The sequence below is a fragment of the Anomaloglossus baeobatrachus genome, chromosome 2 (assembly GCF_048569485.1).
Source record: "Anomaloglossus baeobatrachus isolate aAnoBae1 chromosome 2, aAnoBae1.hap1, whole genome shotgun sequence".
NCBI classification, from domain to species: domain Eukaryota; kingdom Metazoa; phylum Chordata; class Amphibia; order Anura; family Aromobatidae; genus Anomaloglossus; species Anomaloglossus baeobatrachus.
The window spans coordinates 794,343,525-794,369,425 of record NC_134354.1 but is presented as its reverse complement, the minus strand read 5'-3'; the positions used below and the strand labels follow the sequence as shown (position 1 = coordinate 794,369,425).

The 25,901-nt window shown below is 49.6% G+C and overlaps 1 protein-coding gene across 1 annotated transcript in view; it reads left to right on the top strand.

The window, feature by feature from the left end:
• The first annotated feature begins 747 nt into the window (after positions 1–747).
• Positions 748–25,901, top strand: part of LOC142292370 (neuronal acetylcholine receptor subunit alpha-10-like) — a 159,742-nt gene continuing 134,588 nt past the window's right edge. Inside the window, exon 1 of the mRNA XM_075337693.1 lies at positions 748–969. Coding sequence (XP_075193808.1) covers positions 930–969 — 40 coding nt within the window. The 5' untranslated portion in view covers positions 748–929. The remainder of the gene's footprint in view (positions 970–25,901) is intronic.

Here is a 25,901-nt window from a genome sequence, read left to right as displayed (position 1 = left end):
CACATACACACACACACACTGCTATATATACACACACACTGCTATATACACACACACACTGTGCTATATACACACACACTCTGTGCTATATACACACATGCACACATACACACACACACACTGCTATATATACACACACACTGCTATATACACACACACACTGTGCTATATACACACACACACACTGTGCTATATATACACAAACACACACACACACACACTGTGCTATATACATACACTGTGCTATATACACACACACACACACACACACACTGTGCTATATACATACACACTGTGCTATATACACACACACACACACTGTGCTATATACATACACACTGTGCTATATACATACACACTGTGCTATATACACACACACACACTGTGCTATATACACACACACTGTGCTATATACACACACACTGTGCTATATACACACACACACACACTGTGCTATATACACACACACTGTGCTATATACATACACACTGTGCTATATACACACACACACACTGTGCTATATACACACACACACACACTGTGCTATATACATACACACTGTGCTATATACACACACACTGTGCTATATACACACACACTGTGCTATATACACACACACTGTGCTATATACACACACACACTTTTTTTCAGGTGAATGAGACTTTGTGTAGGAGCCATGAGGAAGGGTTTGTGCGAGTCCTGAGATAAGACACAAGAAGTACAGAAGACAAGAAAGAGTGCGAGGCGGGGGAGGGAGGGAAGACAGGAGGAGGAAAGTGCGGAGAAGAGGAGAAGACTGACAGCGGAGAGGATGCTGCAGAGCCGGGAGAGCACAGCACACAGCACAGGGGGCACCCGGCACCCACACACCCGCCCCGACTCCATGGCCTGAACCCCAACACTCAGCAACTCCCCACCCTGCACCCAACATGAGACTGCTGCCCCTCATCAGCCTCTGCCTCCTGCCCGGTGAGTGCACAGCACACCAATGGGATCAGTGCTGTTACATAGGACTGCAGGTGACATCTACTACATTATCTGTACTCAGAGATATCACTGTGTTATCTGTGGTGTTACATAGGACTGCAGGTGACATCTACTACATTATCTGTACTCAGAGATATCACTGTGTTATCTGTGGTGTTACATAGGACTGCAGGTGACATCTACTACATTATCTGTACTCAGAGATCACTGTGTTATCTGTGGTGTTACATAGGACTGCAGGAGACATCTACTACATTATCTGTACTCAGAGATATCACTGTGTTATCTGTGGTGTTACATAGGACTGCAGGTGACATCTACTACATTATCTGTACTCAGAGATATCACTGTGTTATCTGTGGTGTTACATAGGACTGCAGGTGACATCTACTACATTATCTGTACTCAGAGATATCACTGTGTTATCTGTGGTGTTACATAGGACTGCAGGTGACATCTACTACATTATCTGTACTCAGAGATATCACTGTGTTATCTGTGGTGTTACATAGGACTGCAGGAGACATCTACTACATTATCTGTACTCAGAGATCACTGTGTTATCTGTGGTGTTACATAGGACTGCAGGTGACATCTACTACATTATCTGTACTCAGAGATATCACTGTGTTATCTGTGGTGTTACATAGGACTGCAGGTGACATCTACATTATCTGCACTCAGAGATATCACTGTGTTATCTGTGGTGTTACATAGGACTGCAGGTGACCTCTACTACATTATCTGTACTCAGAGATATCACTGTGTTATCTGTGGTGTTACATAGGACTGCAGGTGACATCTACTACATTATCTGTACTCAGAGATATCACTGTGTTATCTGTGGTGTTACATAGGACTGCAGGTGACATTACTACATTATCTGTACTCAGAGATATCACTGTGTTATCTGTGGTGTTACATAGGACTGCAGGTGACATCTACTACATTATCTGTACTCAGAGATATCACTGTGTTATCTGTGGTGTTACATAGGACTGCAGGTGACATCTACTACATTATCTGTACTCAGAGATATCAGTGTGTTATCTGTGGTGTTACATAGGACTGCAGGTGACATCTACTACATTATCTGTACTCAGAGATATCACTGTGTTATCTGTGGTGTTACATAGGACTGCAGGTGACATTACTACATTATCTGTACTCAGAGATATCACTGTGTTATCTGTGGTGTTACATAGGACTGCAGGTGACATCTACTACATTATCTGTACTCAGAGATATCACTGTGTTATCTGTGGTGTTACATAGGACTGCAGGTGACATCTACTACATTATCTGTACTCAGAGATATCACTGTGTTATCTGTGGTGTTACATAGGACTGCAGGTGACATCTACTACATTATCTGTACTCAGAGATATCACTGTGTTATCTGTGGTGTTACATAGGACTGCAGGTGACATCTACTACATCATCTGTACTCAGAGATATCACTGTGTTATCTGTGGTGTTACATAGGACTGCAGGTGACATCTACTACATTATCTGTACTCAGAGATATCACTGTGTTATCTGTGGTGTTACATAGGACTGCAGGTGACATCTACTACATTATCTGTACTCAGAGAGATATCACTGTGTTATCTGTGGTGTTACATAGGACTGCAGGTGACATCTACTACATTATCTGTACTCAGAGATATCACTGTGTTATCTGTGGTGTTACATAGGACTGCAGGTGACATCTACTACATTATCTGTACTCAGAGATATCACTGTGTTATCTGTGGTGTTACATAGGACTGCAGGCGACATCTACTACATTATCTGTACTCAGAGATATCACTGTGTTATCTGTGGTGTTACATAGGACTGCAGGTGACATCTACTTTATTATCTGTACTCAGAGAGATATCACTGTGTTATCTGTGGTGTTACATAGGACTGCAGGTGACATCTACTGCATTATCTGTACTCAGAGATATCACTGTGTTATCTGTGGTGTTACATAGGACTGCAGGTGACATCTACTACATTATCTGTACTCAGAGATATCCCTGTGTTATCTGTGGTGTTACATAGGACTGCAGGTGACATCTACTACATTATCTGTACTCAGAGAGATATCACTGTGTTATCTGTGGTGTTACATAGGACTGCAGGTGACATCTACTACATTATCTGTACTCAGAGATATCACTGTGTTATCTGTGGTGTTACATAGGACTGCAGGTGACATCTACTACATTATCTGTACTCAGAGATATCACTGTTATCTGTGGTGTTACATAGGACTGCAGGTGACATTTACTACATTATCTGTACTCAGATATCACTGTGTTATCTGTGGTGTTACATAGGACTGCAGGTGACATCTACTACATTATCTGTACTCAGAGATATCACTGTGTTATCTGTGGTGTTACATAGGACTGCAGGTGGCATCTATCTGTGGTGTTACATAGGACTGCAGGTGACATCTACTACATTATCTGTACTCAGAGATATCACTGTGTTATCTGTGGTGTTACATAGGACTGCAGGCGACATCTACTACATTATCTGTACTCAGAGATATCACTGTGTTATCTGTGGTGTTACATAGGACTGCAGGTGACATCTACTACATTATCTGTACTCAGAGATATCACTGTGTTATCTGTGGTGTTACATAGGACTGCAGGTGACATCTACTACATTATCTGTACTCAGAGATATCACTGTGTTATCTGTGGTGTTACATAGGACTGCAGGTGACATCTACTGCATTATCTGTACTCAGAGATATCACTGTGTTATCTGTGGTGTTACATAGGACTGCAGGTGACCTCTACTACATTATCTGTACTCAGAGATATCACTGTGTTATCTGTGGTGTTACATAGGACTGCAGGCGACATCTACTACATTATCTGTACTCAGAGATATCACTGTAATATCTGTGGTGTTACATAGGACTGCAGGTGACATCTACTGCATTATCTGTACTCAGAGATATCACTGTGTTATCCGTGGTGTTACATAGGACTGCAGGTGACATCTACTACATTATCTGTACTCAGAGATATCACTGTGTTATCTGTGGTGTTACATAGGACTGCAGGTGACATCTACTACATTATCTGTACTCAGAGATATCACTGTGTTATCTGTGGTGTTACATAGGACTGCAGATGACATCTACTACATTATCTGTACTCAGAGATATCACTGTGTTATCAGTGGTGTTACATAGGACTGCAGGTGACATCTACTACATTATTTGTACTCAGAGAGATATCACTGTGTTATCAGTGGTGTTACATAGGACTGCAGGTGACATCTACTACATTATCTGTACTCAGAGAGATATCACTGTGTTATCAGTGGTGTTACATAGGACTGCAGGTGACATCTACTACATTATCTGTACTCAGAGAGATATCACTGTGTTATCTGTGGTGTTACATAGGACTGCAGGTGACATCTACTACATTATCTGTACTCAGAGATATCACTGTGTTATCTGTGGTGTTACATAGGACTGCAGGTGACATCTACTACATTATCTGTACTCAGAGATATCACTGTGTTATCTGTGGTGTTACATAGGACTGCAGGTGACATCTACTACATTATCTGTGCTCAGATATCACTGTGTTATCAGTGGTGTTACATAGGACTGCAGGTGACATCTACTACATTATCTGTACTCCGAGACCTCACTGTGTTATCTGTGGTGTTACATAGGACTGCAGGTGACATCTATGTTAGATGTTTCTCCATTAAACCTATAAGAAAGTTAATAAAGTAACTCTGAGGCCCCGTTCACACTTTGTGTCTAAATGACCAGAAGTCAGAGAGCTGTAAGTCTATGGGAGCCTCGTTCTATCTCTCATAGACTTACACTGTGTAGTATGGGGAGATAAGGTATGCACACCAGTGACTATGGAAGGGGAATACATGGAATAGCAGAAACTGCTGTGTGAATACTGACATGAAAAATTCAATAGCTATTTGTAAGAATGAAATGTGAAATTGATCAATGCACTTTGGCGTAGTGTTGGGGCTCTATTGCATTGATCAATTCAGTAGCTAAATTTCTCTTTATTCATATGTTCATGGCAGTAATGCAGGTTCCATTTTTCACATTTCATTCTTACAAATAGCTATTGAATTTTTCATGTCAGTATTCACACAGCAGTTTCTGCTCTTCCATGTATTCCCCTTCCATAGTCACTGGTGTGCATACCTTATCTCCCCATAGTGATGTTTTTTAGGTTTTTGCACCCAGTTCAGACATAGAATGGAGTTCCAAACGTTATTCCTTAATGTTACACTGTGTAGTGACCTCCCGCGTGCAGCAAACACTGAAATGAGAAAACACTGGAGCGGGGCTGGAGAAATCTGGAGAAATGTCTGCGGCTCGAGGCCTTCATTGATTGGGGCAGATTATTATCTTGTTGAAGCCAAAATGGCCCCAGATGTTGTTTTCTCCTTAATAATATGATGTTTTCCTGTGAAAGTGTCTGTGATGGATGATGCTCCCCTCACCCAGGGGGCGGTGAGACGTGTATGTAGATCTATGGGGGGCGGTGAGACGTGTATGGAGATCTATGGGGGGGCGGTGAGACGTGTATGGAGATCTATGGGGGGCGGTGAGACGTGTATGGAGATCTATGGGGGGCAGTGAGATGTGTATGGAGATCTATGGGGGGCAGTGAGACGTGTATGTAGATCTATGGGGGGCGGTGAGACGTGTATGGAGATCTATGGGGGGGCGGTGAGACGTGTATGGAGATCTATGGGGGGCGGTGAGACGTGTATGGAGATCTATGGGGGGGCGGTGAGACGTGTATGGAGATCTATGGGGGGCGGTGAGACGTGTATGGAGATCTATGGGGGGGGCGGTGAGACGTGTATGGAGATCTATGGGGGGCGGTGAGATGTGTATGGAGATCTATGGGGGGCGGTGAGACGTGTATGGAGATCTATGGGGGGCGGTGAGACGTGTATGGAGATCTATGGGGGCGGTGAGACGTGTATGGAGATCTATGGGGGGCGGTGAGACGTGTATGGAGATCTATGGGGGGCGGTGAGACGTGTATGGAGATCTATGGGGGGCGGTGAGACGTGTATGGAGATCTATGGGGGGCGGTGAGACGTGTATGGAGATCTATGGGGGGCGGTGAGACGTGTATGGAGATCTATGGGGGGCGGTGAGACGTGTATGGAGATCTATGGGGGGCGGTGAGACGTGTATGGAGATCTATGGGGGGCAGTGAGACGTGTATAGAGATCTATGGGGGGCGGCTACTTTACTTTAGTCCTAAAACACACTTCTGCAAAAAAAACGTACTTGTCTCACGGTCCGTTTTTCGGGTCCGTGTTCCGTTTTTTAGGGGCGTTTCTCCGGTACGTATGGCATCCGTGTGATGGCGTATGCGAGCCGTGTGTGATGTCTATATTGACATAAAATACGTACGTGTGCTGTCCGTGTGCTGTCCGTGTGCTGTCCGTGTGCTGTCCGTGTGCCGTCCGTGTGCTGTCTGTTTATAAAGGCCCGCATTCTTACCCAATTAATGTTGTTAATCATCCATCATGAGATCCTGGTGTTGTTCGCTTTCTATTGACCTGATAGATTGGTAACAAGTGTTTTAGATTTTGTGATGAAAAACGGACACGGACGATACGTGCTGAACATAGACATACTCCGTGTGCGGTCCGTGCAGGCACACACCCATAGACTAAAGCGGGTCCGTGCTGTTGGCCAAAAACGGACATGTCGTCCGTGTAGAAAAGAGCACACACGTACTTACCACACGGACACACGTTCCGTGTGATTTTACGTGTGTGTGCCATCTACCATTGAATAACATGGGTCTCCGTGTCTCCGGTACGTGCAAATACAAACCGCACACGTACAAAAAAAACGGATGTGTGCTGCGGGTCTAACATGATGAATCGGGGTCATTTTTCAGCCTTGACGACCAGTCTGCAGCCGCGGCTTGGGGCCTTAGTTACATAAACATAACCCGGTTACTGTGAGGAGAAATCTGTCCGGATCTGAGGGGATTACCTGGGATATTCAGACATTTTACTGACGTATTTTCTGTGTCTGTATCTGTGGATGTGTCTGGAGCCGCACTGAGAGGATTACCTGGGATATTCAGACATGTTACTGACGTATTTTCTGTGTCTGTATCTGTGGATGTGTCTGGAGCCGCACTGAGAGGATTACCTGGGATATTCAGACATGTTACTGACGTATTTTCTGTGTCTGTATCTGTGGATGTGTCTGGAGCCGCACTGAGGGGATTACCTGGGATATTCAGACATGTTACTGACGTATTTTCTGTGTCTGTATCTGTGGATGTGTCTGGAGCCGCACTGAGGGGATTACCTGGGATATTCAGACATTTTACTGACGTATTTTCTGTGTCTGTATCTGTGGCTCTGTCTGGAGCCGCACTGAGGGGATTACCTGGGATATTCAGACATGTTACTGACGTATTTTCTGTGTCTGTATCTGTGGATGTGTCTGGAGCCGCACTGAGGGGATTACCTGGGATAGTCAGACATTTTACTGACGTATTTTCTGTCTGTATCTGTGGCTCTGTCTGGAGCCGCACTGAGGGGATTACCTGGGATATTCAGACATGTTACTGACGTATTTTCTGTGTCTGTATCTGTGGCTCTGTCTGGAGCCGCACTGAGAGGATTACCTGGGATATTCAGACATGTTACTGACGTATATTCTGTGTCTGTATCTGTGGATGTGTCTGGAGCCGCACTGAGGGGATTACCTGGGATATTCAGACATGTTACTGACGTATTTTCTGTGTCTGTATCTGTGGATCTGTCTGGAGCCGCACTGAGGGGATTACCTGGGATATTCAGACATTTTACTGACGTATTTTCTGTGTCTGTATCTGTGGATGTGTCTGGAGCCGCACTGAGGGAATTACCTGGGATATTCAGACATGTTACTGACGTATTTTCTGTGTCTGTATCTGTGGATGTGTCTGGAGCCGCACTGAGGGGATTACCTGGGATATTCAGACATGTTACTGACGTATTTTCTGTGTCTGTATCTGTGGCTCTGTCTGGAGCCGCACTGAGGGGATTACCTGGGATATTCAGACATGTTACTGACGTATTTTCTGTGTCTGTATCTGTGGATGTGTCTGGAGCCGCACTGAGGGGATTACCTGGGATATTCAGACATGTTACTGACGTATTTTCTGTGTCTGTATCTGTGGATGTGTCTGGAGCCGCACTGAGGGGATTACCTGGGATATTCAGACATGTTACTGACGTATTTTCTGTGTCTGTATCTGTGGATCTGTCTGGAGCCGCACTGAGGGGATTACCTGGGATATTCAGACATGTTACTGACGTATTTTCTGTGTCTGTATCTGTGGATCTGTCTGGAGCCGCACTGAGGGGATTACCTGGGATATTCAGACATGTTACTGACGTATTTTCTGTGTCTGTATCTGTGGATCTGTCTGGAGCCGCACTGAGGGGATTACCTGGGATATTCAGACATTTTACTGACGTATTTTCTGTGTCTGTATCTGTGGATGTGTCTGGAGCCGCACTGAGAGGATTACCTGGGATATTCAGACATGTTACTGACGTATTTTCTGTGTCTGTATCTGTGGATGTGTCTGGAGCCGCACTGAGGGGATTACCTGGGATATTTAGACATTTTACTGACGTATTTTCTGTGTCTGTATCTGTGGATCTGTCTGGAGCCGCACTGAGGGGATTACCTGGGATATTCAGACATGTTACTGACGTATTTTCTGTGTCTGTATCTGTGGATGTGTCTGGAGCCGCACTGAGAGGATTACCTGGGATATTCAGACATGTTACTGACGTATTTTCTGTGTCTGTATCTGTGGATGTGTCTGGAGCCGCACTGAGGGGATTACCTGGGATATTCAGACATGTTACTGACGTATTTTCTGTGTCTGTATCTGTGGATCTGTCTGGAGCCGCACTGAGGGGATTACCTGGGATATTCAGACATGTTACTGACGTATTTTCTGTGTCTGTATCTGTGGATCTGTCTGGAGCCGCACTGAGGGGATTACCTGGGATATTCAGACATGTTACTGACGTATTTTCTGTGTCTGTATCTGTGGCTCTGTCTGGAGCCGCACTGAGGGGATTACCTGGGATATTCAGACATGTTACTGACGTATTTTCTGTGTCTGTATCTGTGGATGTGTCTGGAGCCGCACTGAGGGGATTACCTGGGATATTCAGACATGTTACTGACGTATTTTCTGTGTCTGTATCTGTGGATCTGTCTGGAGCCGCACTGAGGGGATTACCTGGGATATTCAGACATTTTACTGACGTATTTTCTGTGTCTGTATCTGTGGATGTGTCTGGAGCCGCACTGAGGGGATTACCTGGGATATTCAGACATGTTACTGACGTATTTTCTGTGTCTGTATCTGTGGATCTGTCTGGAGCTGCACTGAGGGGATTACCTGGGATATTCAGACATTTTACTGACGTATTTTCTGTGTCTGTATCTGTGGATCTGTCTGGAGCCGCACTGAGGGGATTACCTGGGATATTCAGACATTTTACTGACGTATTTTCTGTGTCTGTATCTGTGGATCTGTCTGGAGCCGCACTGAGAGGATTACCTGGGATATTCAGACATTTTACTGACGTATTTTCTGTGTCTGTATCTGTGGATCTGTCTGGAGCCGCACTGAGGGGATTACCTGGGATATTCAGACATGTTACTGACGTATTTTCTGTGTCTGTATCTGTGGATGTGTCTGGAGCCGCACTGAGGGGATTACCTGGGATAGTCAGACATGTTACTGACGTATTTTCTGTGTCTGTATCTGTGGATGTGTCTGGAGCCGCACTGAGGGGATTACCTGGGATATTCAGACATGTTACTGACGTATTTTCTGTGTCTGTATCTGTGGATCTGTCTGGAGCCGCACTGAGGGGATTACCTGGGATAGTCAGACATTTTACTGACGTATTTTCTGTGTCTGTATCTGTGGATCTGTCTGGAGCCGCACTGAGGGGATTACCTGGGATATTCAGACATGTTACTGACGTATTTTCTGTGTCTGTATCTGTGGATCTGTCTGGAGCCGCACTGAGGGGATTACCTGGGATATTCAGACATGTTACTGACGTATTTTCTGTGTCTGTATCTGTGGATGTGTCTGGAGCCGCACTGAGGGGATTACCTGGGATATTCAGACATTTTACTGACGTATTTTCTGTGTCTGTATCTGTGGATGTGTCTGGAGCCGCACTGAGGGGATTACCTGGGATATTCAGACATGTTACTGACGTATTTTCTGTGTCTGTATCTGTGGATGTGTCTGGAGCCGCACTGAGGGGATTACCTGGGATATTCAGACATGTTACTGACGTATTTTCTGTGTCTGTATCTGTGGCTCTGTCTGGAGCCGCACTGAGGGGATTACCTGGGATATTCAGACATGTTACTGACGTATTTTCTGTGTCTGTATCTGTGGATGTGTCTGGAGCCGCACTGAGGGGATTACCTGGGATAGTCAGACATTTTACTGACGTATTTTCTGTGTCTGTATCTGTGGCTCTGTCTGGAGCCGCACTGAGGGGATTACCTGGGATATTCAGACATGTTACTGACGTATTTTCTGTGTCTGTATCTGTGGATGTGTCTGGAGCCGCACTGAGGGGATTACCTGGGATATTCAGACATGTTACTGACGTATTTTCTGTGTCTGTATCTGTGGATCTGTCTGGAGCCGCACTGAGGGGATTACTAGGGATATGCAGACATTTTACTGACGTATTTTCTGTGTCTGTATCTGTGGATCTATCTGGAGCCGCACTGAGGGGATTACCTGGGATATTCAGACATTTTACTGACGTATTTTCTGTGTCTGTATCTGTGGATCTGTCTGGAGCCGCACTGAGGGGATTACCTGGGATATTCAGACATTTTACTGACGTATTTTCTGTGTCTGTATCTGTGGATCTGTCTGGAGCCGCACTGAGAGGATTACCTGGGATATTCAGACATGTTACTGACGTATTTTCTGTGTCTGTGGATGTGTCTGGAGCTGCACTGAGGGGATTACCTGGGATATTCAGACATGTTACTGACGTATTTTCTGTGTCTGTATCTGTGGATCTATCTGGAGCCGCACTGAGTGGATTACCTGGGATATTCAGACATGTTACTGACGTATTTTCTGTGTCTGTATCTGTGGATCTGTCTGGAGCCGCACTGAGTGGATCCCCCCACACTGAGAATATGATTGTCCCATAGACCTGATGCCAATCTCTCAGCTCCCAGAGGGTGGAATCTATCATCTCTGGTCCAGAACGTCCGCCCATGAAAGATGATATATCAGACAGTCTGCAGGAGGGGTCATCAGACATCCACGTCACCAGAGGGGGCCGGAGTCTTTACTGTTGGAAATAAAGATGGTGGTCTTAGACCAGGTATTGATTATCGGGGACTTAGAATCACTTTGAAGGATCAGCGTCCTCGGCCGGTCATCTGTGCCTCCTTGGCCGGTCATCTGTGCCTCCTTGGCCGGTCATCTGTGCCTCCTTGGCCGGTCATCTGTGCCTCCTTGGCCGGTCATCTGTGCCTCCTCGGCCAGTCATCTGTGCCTCCTCGGCCGCTCATCTGTGCCTCCTCGGTCGCTCATCTGTGCCTCCTCGGCCGCTCATCTGTGCCTCCTCGGCCGGTCATGTGTGCGTCCACGGCCGGTCATCTGTGTATCGTCGGCCGGTCATCTGTGCCTCCTCGGCCGCTCATCTGTGCCTCCTCGGCCGGTCATCTGTGTGTCCTCGGCCGGTCATCTGTGCCTCCTCGGCCGCTCATGGGTGCCTCCTCGGCCACTCATCTGTGCCTCCTCGGCCGCTCATCTGTGTGTCCTCGGCCTGTCATCTGTGCGTCCTCGGCCGGTCATCTGTGCGTCCTCGGCTGGTCATCTGTACGTCCTTGGCCGGTCCTTTGTGCGTCCTCGGCCGCTCATCTGTGCGTCCTCGGCCGGTCATCTGTGCTTCCTCGGCCGGTCATCTGTGCGTCCTCGGCCAGTCATCTGTGCGTCCTCGGCCGGTCATCTGTGCCTCCTCGGCCTCTCATCTGTGCGTCCTCGGCCGGTCATCTGTGCGTCCTCGGCCGGTCATCTGTGCGTCCTCGGCCGGTCATCTGTGCCTCCTAGGCCGGTCATCTGTGCGTCCTCGGCCGGTCATCTGTGCGTCCTCGGCCGGTCATCTGTGCGTCCTCGGCCGGTCATCTGTGCGTCCTTGGCCGGTCATCCGTGCCTCCTCGGCCGCTCATGGGTGCCTCCTCGGCCACTCATCTGTGCCTCCTCGGCCGCTATTCTGTGTGTCCTCGGCCTGTCATCTGTGCGTCCTCGGCCGGTCATCTGTGCGTCCTCGGCTGGTCATCTGTACGTCCTTGGCCGGTCCTTTGTGCGTCCTCGGCCGCTCATCTGTGCGTCCTCGGCCGGTCATCTGTGCCTCCTAGGCCGGTCATCTGTGCCTCCTCGGCCGGTCATCTGTGCGTCCTCGGCCGGTCCTCTGTGCGTCCTCGGCCGGTCCTCTGTGCGTCCTCGGCCGGTCCTCTGTGCGTCCTCGGCCGGTCATCTGTGCGTCCTCGGCCGGTCATCTGTGTGTCGTCGGCCGGTTATCTGTGCGTCCTTGGCCGGTCATCTGTGTGTCCTCCGCTGGTCATCTGTACGTCCTCGGCCGGTCATCTGTGTGTCCTCGGCCGGTCATCTGTGCCTCCTTGGCCGGTCCTCTGTGCCTCCTTGGCCGGTCCTCTGTGCCTCCTTGGCCGGTCCTCTGTGCCTCCTTGGCCGATCATCTGTGCGTCCTTGGCCAGTCATCTGTGCCTCCTCTGCCGCTCATCTGTGCCTCCTTGGCCGGTCATCTGTGCCTCCTCTGCCGTGTGTCCTCAGCCGCTCATCTGTGCGTCCTCGGCCGGTCATCTGTGTGTCCTCGGCCGGTCATCTGTGTGTCCTCGGCCGGTCCTCTGTGCGTCCTTGGCCGGTCCTCTGTGCCTCCTCGGCCGGTCATCTGTACGTCCTTAGCCGGTCATCTGTACATCCACGGCCGGTCATCTGTGTGTCGTCGGCCGGTTATCTGTGCGTCCTTGGCCAGTAATCTGTGTGTCCTCCACCGGTCATCTGTACGTCCTCGGCCGGTCATCTGTACGTCCTCGGCCGGTCATCTGTGTGTCCTCGGCCGGTCATCTGTGTGTCCTCGGCCGGTCATCTGTGTGTCCTCGGCCGCTCATCTGTGCCTCCTTGGCCGGTCCTCTGTGCCTCCTTGGCCGATCATCTGTGCCTCCTTGGCCGATCATCTGTGCCTCCTTGGCCGGTCATCTGTGCCTCCTTGGCCGGTCCTCTGTGCCTCCTTGGCCGATCATCTGTGCGTCCTTGCCCAGTCATCTGTGCGTCCTCTGCCGCTCATCTGTGCCTCCTCGGCCGGTCATCTGTGCCTCCTCGGCCGTGTGTCCTCAGCCGCTCATCTGTGCGTCCTCGGCCGGTCATCTGTGCCTCCTTGGCCGGTCCTCTGTGCCTCCTTGGCCGATCATCTGTGCGTCCTTGGCCAGTCATCTGTGCGTCCTCTGCCGCTCATCTGTGCGTCCTCGGCCTGTCATCTGTGCGTCCTCGGCTGGTCATCTGTGCGTCCTTGGCCGATCATCTCTAACCAGCTGCTGGGAGCCCGGTGGCTGCTGACCTCTATCTATTCCGCGGCACTTTGCTATTGCACGAACCTGTCAGGTCCCCTCTGTCCTCAGGTCCCCTCTGTCCTCAGGTCCCCTCTGTCCTCAGGTCCCCTCTGTCCTCAGGTCCCCTCTGTCCTCAGGTCCCCTCTGTCCCCAGGTCCCCTCTGTCCTCAGGTCCCCTCGGTCCCCAGGTCCCCTCTGTCCTCAGGTCCCCTCTGTCCTCAGGTCCCCTCTGTCCCCAGGTCCGCGGCAGCATTCACATCCCAGTTCTTTAATATCAAAGTTTGACCCAACAGTTCTTTGATCAGAACGGTGTACATGGGATCGCGGGGACACGTCTTCTCCTCCAGAACATCTGGAGACACTCCGCTCGTCTCCACCCCGACCTCCACTGGTCTCATCTGCTCCACCACAACCCAGCACCACCGTACAGGCCATGCAAGTCATACTTTACTTCCACGATTCCACATCATCTCCCTCTTAAAGGGATAACTTGCCAATATGGCCAGACCAGCAGTGACGGAAATAAGTACCGTACTTGATCCCTCGCTGATTGTGTAGGTTTCCCACTGACACAGACATGAACACTCTGTAATTTTAGGTTAGTTTTAACAGTGAGAGAATATCCTAAATAAAATCCAGAAAATCCCATTGTATAAATTATATAAATGTATTTGCATGTTGCAGAGAAATAAGTATTGGATCCCGACCAACCATTAAGAGTCCTGTCTCCTCCAGACCAGTTATACGCTCCTAATCCCCTCGTTCCCTGCATTACAGACGGCTCTTACATTGTCCCCTGTATAAAGACTCCTGGCCACAGACTCCATTAATCAGTCACTCTAACCTCAACAACATGGGCAAGACCCTCTGACAAACTAGACTTAATACTCGGTGGCCGTCCCCTTGTTGGCAGCGCAGCAGTCATGTGCTTTTTGTAGTTGACAATGAGGTTTGATGTCGGGAGGATTTTGCTCCTCTCCTCTTTGCAGATCATTTCTGAATCATTAAGATTTTGAGGCTGTCACTTGGCAACTCTGAGCTTCAGCTCCTCCATACATTTTCTATGGGATTAAGGTCTGGGGACTGGCTGGGCCACTCCATAACCTTAATGTGCTTCTTTTAAGCCACTCCTTTGTTGCCTTGGCTGTATGTTTTGGGTCATTGTCATGCTGGAAGACCCAGCCAAGACCCCTTTTTAATGTCTGGCAGAGGGAAGGAGGTTGTCACTCAGGATTTTACAGTACTTGGCTACATCCATTGTCCGATTGATGTGGTGAAGTAGTCCTATGCCCTTACCAGAGAAACACCCCCAAAACACAATGTTTCCACCTCCATGCTTGACAGTGGGGACGGTGTTTTTTGGGTCATAGACAGCATTTCTCTTTCCCCAAACACGGCGAGTTCAGTTAAGGCCAAAGAGCTGAATTTTTGTCTCATCTGACCACAGCACCTTCTCCTGATCACTCTCAGAATTATCCAGGTGTCATTGGCAAACTTCAGACGGGCCGGCTGCACATGGGTCTTTTTCAGTCTGGCCGGCTGCACATGGGCCTTCTTCAGTCGGCCCGGGTGCACATGGGCCTTCTTCAGACGGGCTGGCTGCACATGGGCCTTCTTCAGACGGGCCGGCTGCACATGGGCCTTCTTCAGACGGGCCGGCTGCACATGGGCCTGTAAGGGGTGGGCAGACCCCTTACAAGGAGGCGCAGTTTTCCCCTAAAAGTTGTTAATGTTGATGTTATTTAATAAAAATGTTTTTACTGTTTTAGGGGACCCCCTAGTGGCCGGGTGGGACGGCTGTCCCCATAGAAACAGTGCAGAGGAAAGGAGGAGCCGGCAGCAGAAAGGGGAGGGAGAAAAAGGGTTGTTGAGGAAAAAGTTAGAGTCAGGGGCAGTTGAGTCCGGCACGGGAGAGAAGAAGCAGAAGGGGCAGAGTGTGGGAGCTGGGTAAACAGGAAAGCGAAGGAAACGAAGAGAAGAAGTGTCCTCAAGGGTGAAGCGGAGTTGGTGTGGGTCCAGTCTGTGTTAGCCGGAGTGGGAGCCTAGGTGAAGTGGAGTAGCCGGGCACATCCCCACTAGAGGAGACGTCCAGAAAAGGTTTTCCCCAGCAGAACTTGTGAAACCATCTGATTACTGCCTCTGTTATGAAGAAGTGTACAATAAACATGCCTTCTGGTTCAACCGACCTACGTCTGCAAAGTGTTTGTACATCTGACGGCGTTATCTGCACCACCACACTCTGCCCCACCAAGCAATCTCCTGTCCCAATAGTGACGGCGGAGCCGGGGGTGAGCCTGCTAAGCAATGGGGCCACGACTACAACCCCCGAGGCACCCCTGGCACCCCGTTACAGGCCTTATTCAGATGGGCCAGATGCACAGGGGCCTTCTTCAGACGGGCCGGCTTCACATGGGCCTTCTTCAGACGGGCCGGCTGCACATGGGCCTTCTTCAGACAGGCCGGCTGCACAAGGGCCTTCTTTAGACGGTCCGGCTGCACAAGGGCCTTCTTCAGACAGGCCGGCTGCACATGGCCCTTCATGAGCAGTGGGACTTTCCAGGCACTGCAGGGTTTTAATCCATTACGGCATAATGTGTTACCAATGGTTTTCTTGGTGACAGTGGTCCCAGCTGCCTTGAGATCAGTAACAAGTTCCCCCGTGTAGTTTTAGGCTGATCTCTCACCTTCCTCATGATCCAGTAGACCCCATGAGGTGAGATTTTGCATGGTGCCCCAGATCGATGGCGATTGACACTCATTTTGTATTTCTTCCATTGTCTTACTATTGGACCAGCAGTTGTCTCCTTCTCACTCAGCATCTTACTTATGGTACTTATCATTCCAGCCTTGTGCAGGTCTATTGTCTTCTCCATTCCAGGCTTGTGCAGGTCTATGGTCTTCTCCATTCCAGGCTTGTGCAGGTCTATGATCCTCTCCATTCCAGCCTTGTGCAGGTCTATGATCCTCTCCATTCCAGCCTTGTGCCGGTCTATGATCCTCTCCATTCCAGCCTTGTGCAGGTCTATGGTCTTCTCCATTCCAGGCTTGTGCAAGTCTATGGTCTTCTCCATTCCAGCCTTGTGCCGGTCTATGATCCTCTCCATTCCAGCCTTGTGCAGGTCTATGGTCTTCTCCATTCCAGCCTTGTGCCAGCGTATGATCCTCTCCATTCCAGCCTTGTGCAGGTCTATGGTCTTCTCCATTCCAGCCTTGTGCAGGTCTATGATCCTCTCCATTCCAGCCTTGTGCAGGTCTATGGTCTTCTCCATTCCAGCCTTGTGCAGGTCTATGGTCTTCTCCATTCCAGCCTTGTGCCGGTCTATGATCCTCTCCATTCCAGCCTTGTGCAGGTCTATGGTCTTCTCGATTCCAGCCTTGTGCAGGTCTATGGTCTTCTCCATTCCAGCCTTGTGCCGGCCAATGATCCTCTCCATTCCAGCCTTGTGCAGGTCTATGGTCTTCTCCATTCCAGGATTGTGCAGGTCTATGGTCTTCTCCATTCCAGCCTTGTGCCGGTCTATGATCCTCTCCATTCCAGCCTTGTGCAGGTCTATGGTCTTCTCCATTCCAGCCTTGTGCAGGTCTATGATCCTCTCCATTCCAGCCTTGTGCAGGTCTATGATCCTCTCCATTCCAGCCTTGTGCCGGTCTATGATCCTCTCCATTCCAGCCTTGTGCAGGTCTATGGTCTTCTCCATTCCAGCCTTGTGCCAGCGTATGATCCTCTCTATTCCAGCCTTGTGCAGGTCTATGGTCTTCTCCATTCCAGCCTTGTGCAGGTCTATGATCCTCTCCATTCCAGCCTTGTGCAGGTCTATGGTCTTCTCCATTCCAGCCTTGTGCCGGTCTATGATCCTCTCCATTCCAGCCTTGTGCAGGTCTATGGTCTTCTCCATTCCAGCCTTGTGCAGGTCTATGGTCTTCTCCATTCCAGCCTTGTGCCGGTCTATGATCCTCTCCATTCCAGCCTTGTGCAGGTCTATGGTCTTCTCCATTCCAGCCTTGTGCAGGTCTATGGTCTTCTCCATTCCAGCCTTGTGCAGGTCTATGATCCTCTCCATTCCAGCCTTGTGCAGGTATATGGTCTTCTCCATTCCAGCCTTGTGCCGGTCTATGATCCTCTCCATTCCAGCCTTGTGCAGGTCTATGGTCTTCTCCATTCCAGCCTTGTGCAGGTCTATGGTCTTCTCCATTCCAGCCTTGTGCCGGTCTATGATCCTCTCCATTCCAGCCTTGTGCAGGTCTATGGTCTTCTCCATTCCAGCCTTGTGCAGGTCTATGGTCTTCTCCATTCCAGCCTTGTGCAGGTCTATGATCCTCTCCATTCCAGCCTTGTGCAGGTCTATGGTCTTCTCCATTCCAGCCTTGTGCCGGTCTATGATCCTCTCCATTCCAGCCTTGTGCAGGTCTATGGTCTTCTCCATTCCAGCCTTGTGCCGGCCAATGATCCTCTCCATTCCAGCCTTGTGCAGGTCTATGGTCTTCTCCATTCCAGGATTGTGCAGGTCTATGGTCTTCTCCATTCCAGCCTTGTGCCGGTCTATGATCCTCTCCATTCCAGCCTTGTGCAGGTCTATGGTCTTCTCCATTCCAGCCTTGTGCAGGTCTATGATCCTCTCCATTCCAGCCTTGTGCAGGTCTATGGTCTTCTCCATTCCAGCCTTGTGCCGGTCTATGATCCTCTCCATTCCAGCCTTGTGCAGGTCTATGGTCTTCTCCATTCCAGCCTTGTGCAGGTCTATGGTCTTCTCCATTCCAGCCTTGTGCCGGTCTATGGTCTTCTCCATTCCAGCCTTGTGCCAGCATATGATCCTCTCCATTCCAGCCTTGTGCAGGTCTATGGTCTTCTCCATTCCAGCCTTGTGCCAGCATATGATCCTCTCTATTCCAGGCTTGTGCAGGTCTATGGTCTTCTCCCTTCCAGCCTTGTGCAGGTCTATGATCCTCTCCATTCCAGCCTTGTGCAGGTCTATGGTCTTCTCCATTCCAGCCTTGTGCCGGTCTATGATCCTCTCCATTCCAGCCTTGTGCAGGTCTATGGTCTTCTCCATTCCAGCCTTGTGCAGGTCAATGGTCTTCTCCATTCCAGGCTTGTGCCGGCCAATGATCCTCTCCATTCCAGCCTTGTGCAGGTCTATGGTCTTCTCCATTCCAGCCTTGTGCAGGTCTATGGTCTTCTCCATTCCAACCTTGTGCAGGTCTATGGTCTTCTCCATTCCAGCCTTGTGCCGGCCTATGATCCTCTCCATTCCAGCCTTGTGCAGGTCTATGGTCTTCTCCATTCCAGCCTTGTGCAGGTCTATGGTCTTCTCCATTCCAGCCTTGTGCAGGTCTATGGTCTTCTCCATTCCAGCCTTGTGCCGTTATATGGTCTTCTCCATTCCAGCCTTGTGCAGGTCTATGATCTTCTCCATACTAGCCTTGTGCAGGGCTATGGTCTTCTCCATTCTAGCCTTGTGCAGGTCTATAGTCTTCTCCATTCCAGCCTTGTGCAGGTCTATGGTCTCCATTCCAGCCTTGTGCCGGTATATCGTCTTCTCTATTCCAGCCTTGTGCAGGTCTATGGTCTTCTCTATTCCAGCCTTGTGCAGGTCTATGGTCTTCTCCATTCCAGCCTTGTGCAGGGCTATGGTCTTCTCCATTCCAGCCTTGTGCATGTCTGTGGTCTTCTCCATTCCAGCCTTGTGCAGGGCTATGATCTACTCCTTTCCAGCTTTGTGCAGGTCTATGGTCTTCTCCATTCCAGGCTTGTGCAGGTCTATGGTCTTCTCCATTCCAGCCTTGTGCAGGTCTATGGTCTTCTCCATTCCAGCCTTGTGCAAGTCTATTGTCTTCTCCATTCCAGCCTTGTGCAGGTCTATGGTCTTCTCAATTCCAGCCTTGTGCAGGTCTATGGTCTTCTCCATTCCAGCCTTGTGCCGGTATATGGTCTTCTCCATTCCAGCCTTCTGCAGGTATATAATCTACTTCTTTCCAGCTTTGTGCAGGTCTATGGTCTTCTCCTTTCCAGGCATGTGCAGGTCTATGGTCTTCTCCATTCCAGCCTTGTGCAGGTCTATGGTCTTCTCCATTCCAGGCTTGTGCAGGTCTATGGTCTTCTCCATTCCAGCCTTGTGCCGGTATATGGTCTTCTCCATTCCAGCCTTGTGCAGGTCTATGATCTACTCCTTTCCAGCTTTGTGCAGGTCTATGGTCTTCTCTATTCCAGGCTTGTGCAGGTCTATTGTCTTATCCATTCCAGCCTTGTGCAGGTCTATGGTCTTCTCCATTCCAGGCTTGTGCAGGTCTATGGTCTTCTTCATTCCAGCCTTGTGCAGGTCTATGGTCTTCTCCATTCCAGCCTTGTGCAGGTCTATGGTCTTCTCCATTCCAGCCTTGTGCAGGTCTATGGTCTTCTCCATTCCAGCCTTGTGCAGGTCTATGGTCTTCTCCATTCCAGGCTTGTGCCGTTATATGGTCTTCTCCATTCCAGCCTTGTGCAGGTCTATGATCTTCTCCATACTAGCTTTGTGCAGGGCTATGGTCTTCTCCATTCTAGCCTTGTGCAGGTCTATGGTCTTCTCCATTCCAGCCTTGTGCAGGTCTATGGTCTTCTCCATTCCAGCCTTGTGCAGGTCTATGGTCTTCTCCATTCCAGCCTTGTGCCGGTATATGGTCTTCTCCATTCCAGCCTTGTGCAGGTCTATGGTCTTCTCTATTCCAGCCTTGTGCAGGTCTATGGTCTTCTCCATTCCAGCCTTGTGCAGGGCTATGGTCTTCTCCATTCCAGCCTTGTGCAGGTCTATGGTCTTCTCCATTCCAGCCTTGTGCAGGTCTATGATCTACTCCTTTCCAGCTTTGTGCAGGTCTATGGTCTTCTCCATTCCAGGCTTGTGCAGGTCTATGGTCTTCTCCATTCCAGCCATGTGCAGGTCTATGGTCTTCTCCATTCCAGCCTTGTGCAGGTCTATGATCTACTCCTTTCCAGCTTTGTGCAGGTCTATGGTCTTCTCCATTCCAGGCTTGTGCAGGTCTATGATCCTCTCCATTCCAGCCTTGTGCAGGTCTATGATCCTCTCCATACTAGCCTTGTGCAGGTCTATGGTCTTCTCCATTCCAGCCTTGTGCAGGTCTATGATCCTCTCCATTCCAGCCTTGTGCAGGTCTATGGTCTTCTCCATTCCAGCCTTGTGCCGGTCTATGATCTTCTCCATTCCAGCCTTGTGCAGGTTTATGGTCTTCTCCATTCCAGCCTTGTGCAGGTCTATGATCCTCTCCATTCCAGCCTTGTGCAGGTCTATGGTCTTCTCCATTCCAGCCTTGTGCAGGTCTATGGTCTTCTCCATTCCAGCCTTGTGCAGGTCTATGGTCTTCTCCATTCCAGCCTTGTGCCAGCGTATGATCCTCTCCATTCCAGCCTTGTGCAGGTCTATGGTCTTCTCCATTCCAGCCTTGTGCAGGTCTATGATCCTCTCCATTCCAGCCTTGTGCAGGTCTATGGTCTTCTCCATTCCAGCCTTGTGCAGGTCTATGGTCTTCTCCATTCCAGCCTTGTGCCGGTCTATGATCCTCTCCATTCCAGCCTTGTGCAGGTCTATGGTCTTCTCCATTCCAGCCTTGTGCAGGTCTATGGTCTTCTCCATTCCAGCCTTGTGCCGGCCAATGATCCTCTCCATTCCAGCCTTGTGCAGGTCTATGGTCTTCTCCATTCCAGGATTGTGCAGGTCTATGGTCTTCTCCATTCCAGCCTTGTGCCGGTCTATGATCCTCTCCATTCCAGCCTTGTGCAGGTCTATGGTCTTCTCCATTCCAGCCTTGTGCAGGTCTATGATCCTCTCCATTCCAGCCTTGTGCAGGTCTATGATCCTCTCCATTCCAGCCTTGTGCCGGTCTATGATCCTCTCCATTCCAGCCTTGTGCAGGTCTATGGTCTTCTCCATTCCAGCCTTGTGCCAGCGTATGATCCTCTCCATTCCAGCCTTGTGCAGGTCTATGGTCTTCTCCATTCCAGCCTTGTGCAGGTCTATGATCCTCTCCATTCCAGCCTTGTGCAGGTCTATGGTCTTCTCCATTCCAGCCTTGTGCAGGTCTATGGTCTTCTCCATTCCAGCCTCATGCAGGTCTATGATCCTCTCCATTCCAGCCTTGTGCAGGTATATGGTCTTCTCCATTCCAGCCTTGTGCCGGTCTATGATCCTCTCCATTCCAGCCTTGTGCAGGTCTATGGTCTTCTCCATTCCAGCCTTGTGCAGGTCTATGGTCTTCTCCATTCCAGCCTTGTGCAGGTCTATGGTCTTCTTCATTCCAGCCTTGTGCAGGTCTATGATCCTCTCCATTCCAGCCTTGTGCAGGTCTATGGTCTTCTCCATTCCAGCCTTGTGCCGGTCTATGATCCTCTCCATTCCAGCCTTGTGCAGGTCTATGGTCTTCTCCATTCCAGCCTTGTGCAGGTCTATGGTCTTCTCCATTCCAGCCTTGTGCCGGCCAATGATCCTCTCCATTCCAGCCTTGTGCAGGTCTATGGTCTTCTCCATTCCAGGATTGTGCAGGTCTATGGTCTTCTCCATTCCAGCCTTGTGCCGGTCTATGATCCTCTCCATTCCAGCCTTGTGCAGGTCTATGGTCTTCTCCATTCCAGCCTTGTGCAGGTCTATGATCCTCTCCATTCCAGCCTTGTGCAGGTCTATGGTCTTCTTCATTCCAGCCTTGTGCCGGTCTATGATCCTCTCCATTCCAGCCTTGTGCAGGTCTATGGTCTTCTCCATTCAAGCCTTGTGCAGGTCTATGGTCTTCTCCATTCCAGCCTTGTGCCGGTCTATGATCCTCTCCATTCCAGCCTTATGCAGGTCTATGGTCTTCTCCATTCCAGCCTTGTGCAGGTCTATGATCTTCTCCATTCCAGCCTTGTGCCAGCATATGATCCTCTCTATTCCAGGCTTGTGCAGGTCTATGGTCTTCTCCATTCCAGCCTTGTGCAGGTCTATGGTCTTCTCCATTCCAGCCTTGTGCAGGTCTATGGTCTTCTCCATTCCAGGCTTGTGCCGGCCAATGATCCTCTCCATTCCAGCCTTGTGCAGGTCTATGGTCTTCTCCATTCCAGCCTTGTGCAGGTCTATGGTCTTCTCTATTCCAGCCTTGTGCAGGTCTATGGTCTTCTCCATTCCAGCCTTGTGCAGGGCTATGGTCTTCTCCATTCCAGCCTTGTGCAGGTCTGTGGTCTTCTCCATTCCAGCCTTGTGCTGGTCTATGATCTACTCCTTTCCAGCTTTGTGCAGGTCTATGGTCTTCTCCATTCCAGGCTTGTGCAGGTCTATGGTCTTCTCCATTCCAGCCTTGTGCAGGTCTATGGTCTTCTCCATTCCAGCCTTGTGCAAGTCTATTGTCTTCTCCATTCCAGCCTTGTGCAGGTCTATGGTCTTCTCAATTCCAGCCTTGTGCAGGTCTATGGTCTTCTCCATTCCAGCCTTGTGCCGGTATATGGTCTTCTCCATTCCAGCCTTCTGCAGGTATATAATCTACTTCTTTCCAGCTTTGTGCAGGTCTATGGTCTTCTCCTTTCCAGGCATGTGCAGGTCTATGGTCTTCTCCATTCCAGCCTTGTGCAGGTCTATGGTCTTCTCCATTCCAGGCTTGTGCAGGTCTATGGTCTTCTCCATTCCAGCCTTGTGCCGGTCTATGGTCTTCTCCATTCCAGCCTTGTGCAGGTCTATGATCTACTCCTTTCCAGCTTTGTGCAGGTCTATGGTCTTCTCCATTCCAGGCTTGTGCAGGTCTATTGTCCTCTCCATTCCAGCCTTGTGCAGGTCTATGGTCTTCTCCATTCCAGGCTTGTGCAGGTCTATGGTCTTCTCCATTCCAGCCTTGTGCAGGTCTATGGTCTTCTCCATTCCAGCCTTGTGCAGGTCTATGGTCTTCTCCATTCCAGCCTTGTGCAGGTCTATGGTCTTCTCCATTCCAGCCTTGTGCAGGTCTATGGTCTTCTCCATTCCAGGCTTGTGCCGTTATATGGTCTTCTCCATTCCAGCCTTGTGCAGGTCTATGATCTTCTCCATACTAGCCTTGTGCAGGGCTATGGTCTTCTCCATTCTAGCCTTGTGCAGGTCTATGGTCTTCTCCATTCCAGCCTTGTGCAGGTCTATGATCTACTCCTTTCCAGCTTTGTGCAGGTCTATGGTCTTCTCCATTCCAGGCTTGTGCAGGTCTATTGTCTTCTCCATTCCAGCCTTGTGCAGGTCTATGGTCTTCTCCATTCCAGCCTTGTGCAGGTCTATGGTCTTCTCCATTCCAGCCTTGTGCAGGTCTATGGTCTTCTCCATTCCAGCCTTGTGCAGGTCTATGGTCTTCTCCATTCCAGGCTTGTGCCGTTATATGGTCTTCTCCATTCCAGCCTTGTGCAGGTCTATGATCTTCTCCATACTAGCCTTGTGCAGGGCTATGGTCTTCTCCATTCTAGCCTTGTGCAGGTCTATGGTCTTCTCCATTCCAGCCTTGTGCAGGTCTATGGTCTTCTCCATTCCAGCCTTGTGCAGGTCTATGGTCTTCTCCATTCCAGCCTTGTGCCGGTATATGGTCTTCTCCATTCCAGCCTTGTGCAGGTCTATGGTCTTCTCTATTCCAGCCTTGTGCAGGTCTATGGTCTTCTCCATTCCAGCCTTGTGCAGGGCTATGGTCTTCTCCATTCCAGCCTTGTGCAGGTCTATGGTCTTCTCCATTCCAGCCTTGTGCAGGTCTATGATCTACTCCTTTCCAGCTTTGTGCAGGTCTATGGTCTTCTCCATTCCAGGCTTGTGCAGGTCTATGGTCTTCTCCATTCCAGCCATGTGCAGGTCTATGGTCTTCTCCAGTCCAGCCTTGTGCAGGTCTATGGTCTTCTCCATTCCAGCCTTGTGCCGGTATATGGTCTTCTCCATTCCAGCCTTGTGCAGGTCTATGATCTACTCCTTTCCAGCTTTGTGCAGGTCTATGGTCTTCTCCTTTCCAGGATTGTGCAGGTCTTTGGTCTTCTCCATTCCAGCCTTGTGCAGGTCTATGGTCTTCTCCATTCCAGGCTTGTGCAGGTCTATTGTCTTCTCCATTCCAGCCTTGTGTTGGTATATGGTCTTCTCCATTCCAGCCTTGTGCAGGTCTATGATCTACTCCTTTCCAGATTTGTGCAGGTCTATGGTCTTCTCCATTCCAGCCTCATGCAGGTCCATGGTCTTCTCCATTCCAGGCTTATGCAGGACTATGGTCTTCTCCATTCCAGCCTTGTGCAGGTCTATGGTCTTCTCCATTACAGCCTTGTGCAGGTCTATGGTCTTCTCCATTCCAGCCTTGTGCCGGTATATGGTCTTCTCCATTCCAGCCTTGTGCAGGTCTATGATCTACTCCTTTCTAGCTTTGTGCAGGTCTATGGTCTTCTCCATTCCAGCCTTGTGCAGGTCTATGGTCTTCTCCATTCCAGCCTTGTGCAGGTCTATGGTCTTCTCCATTCCAGCCTTGTGCAGGTCTATGGTCTTCTCCATTCCAGCCTTGTGCAGGTCTATGGTCTTCTCCATTCCAGCCTTGTGCAGGTCTATGGTCTTCTCAATTCCAGCCTTGTGCAGGTCTATGGTCTTCTCCATTCCAGCCTTGTGCAGGTCTATGGTCTTCTCCATTCCAGCCTTGTGCAGGTCTATGGTCTTCTCCATTCCAGCCTTGTGCAGGTCTATGGTCTTGCCCCTGACTCTCTGGTCGCCCATGTTGTAGAGGTTAGAGTCTGACTGATTAATGGAGTCTGTGGACAGGAGGCTTTATACAGGGGACAATGTAAGAGCCGTCTGTAATGCAGGGAACGAGGGGATTAGGAGTCTAAATGTCTGGAGGAGCCGGAACTCTTAATGGTTGGTCGGGGACAAAATACGTATTTCTCTCTGCAAACTGCAGATAAATTTATATAATTTATACAATGGGATTTTTTGGATTTTATTTTAGATATTTTATCTCTCACTGTTAAAATTAACCTACCCTTAAAATTATACACTGTTCAGCAAGGGATCAAATACTTACAGTATTTCCTTTCCTGTAGCATGCACCTTGCTGACACTTAGAGAACACCCTCCCGGGGCTCTCACATTCTGCTCTGTCCTGGCCTGCCAGCTCTCCTCCTGGCCTGCCACCTCTCCTCCTGGCCTGCCACCTCTCCTCCTGGCCCGCCACCTCTCCTCCTGGCCCGCCACCTCTCCTCCTGGCCCGCCACCTCTCCTCCTGGCCCGCCACCACTCCTCCTGGCCCG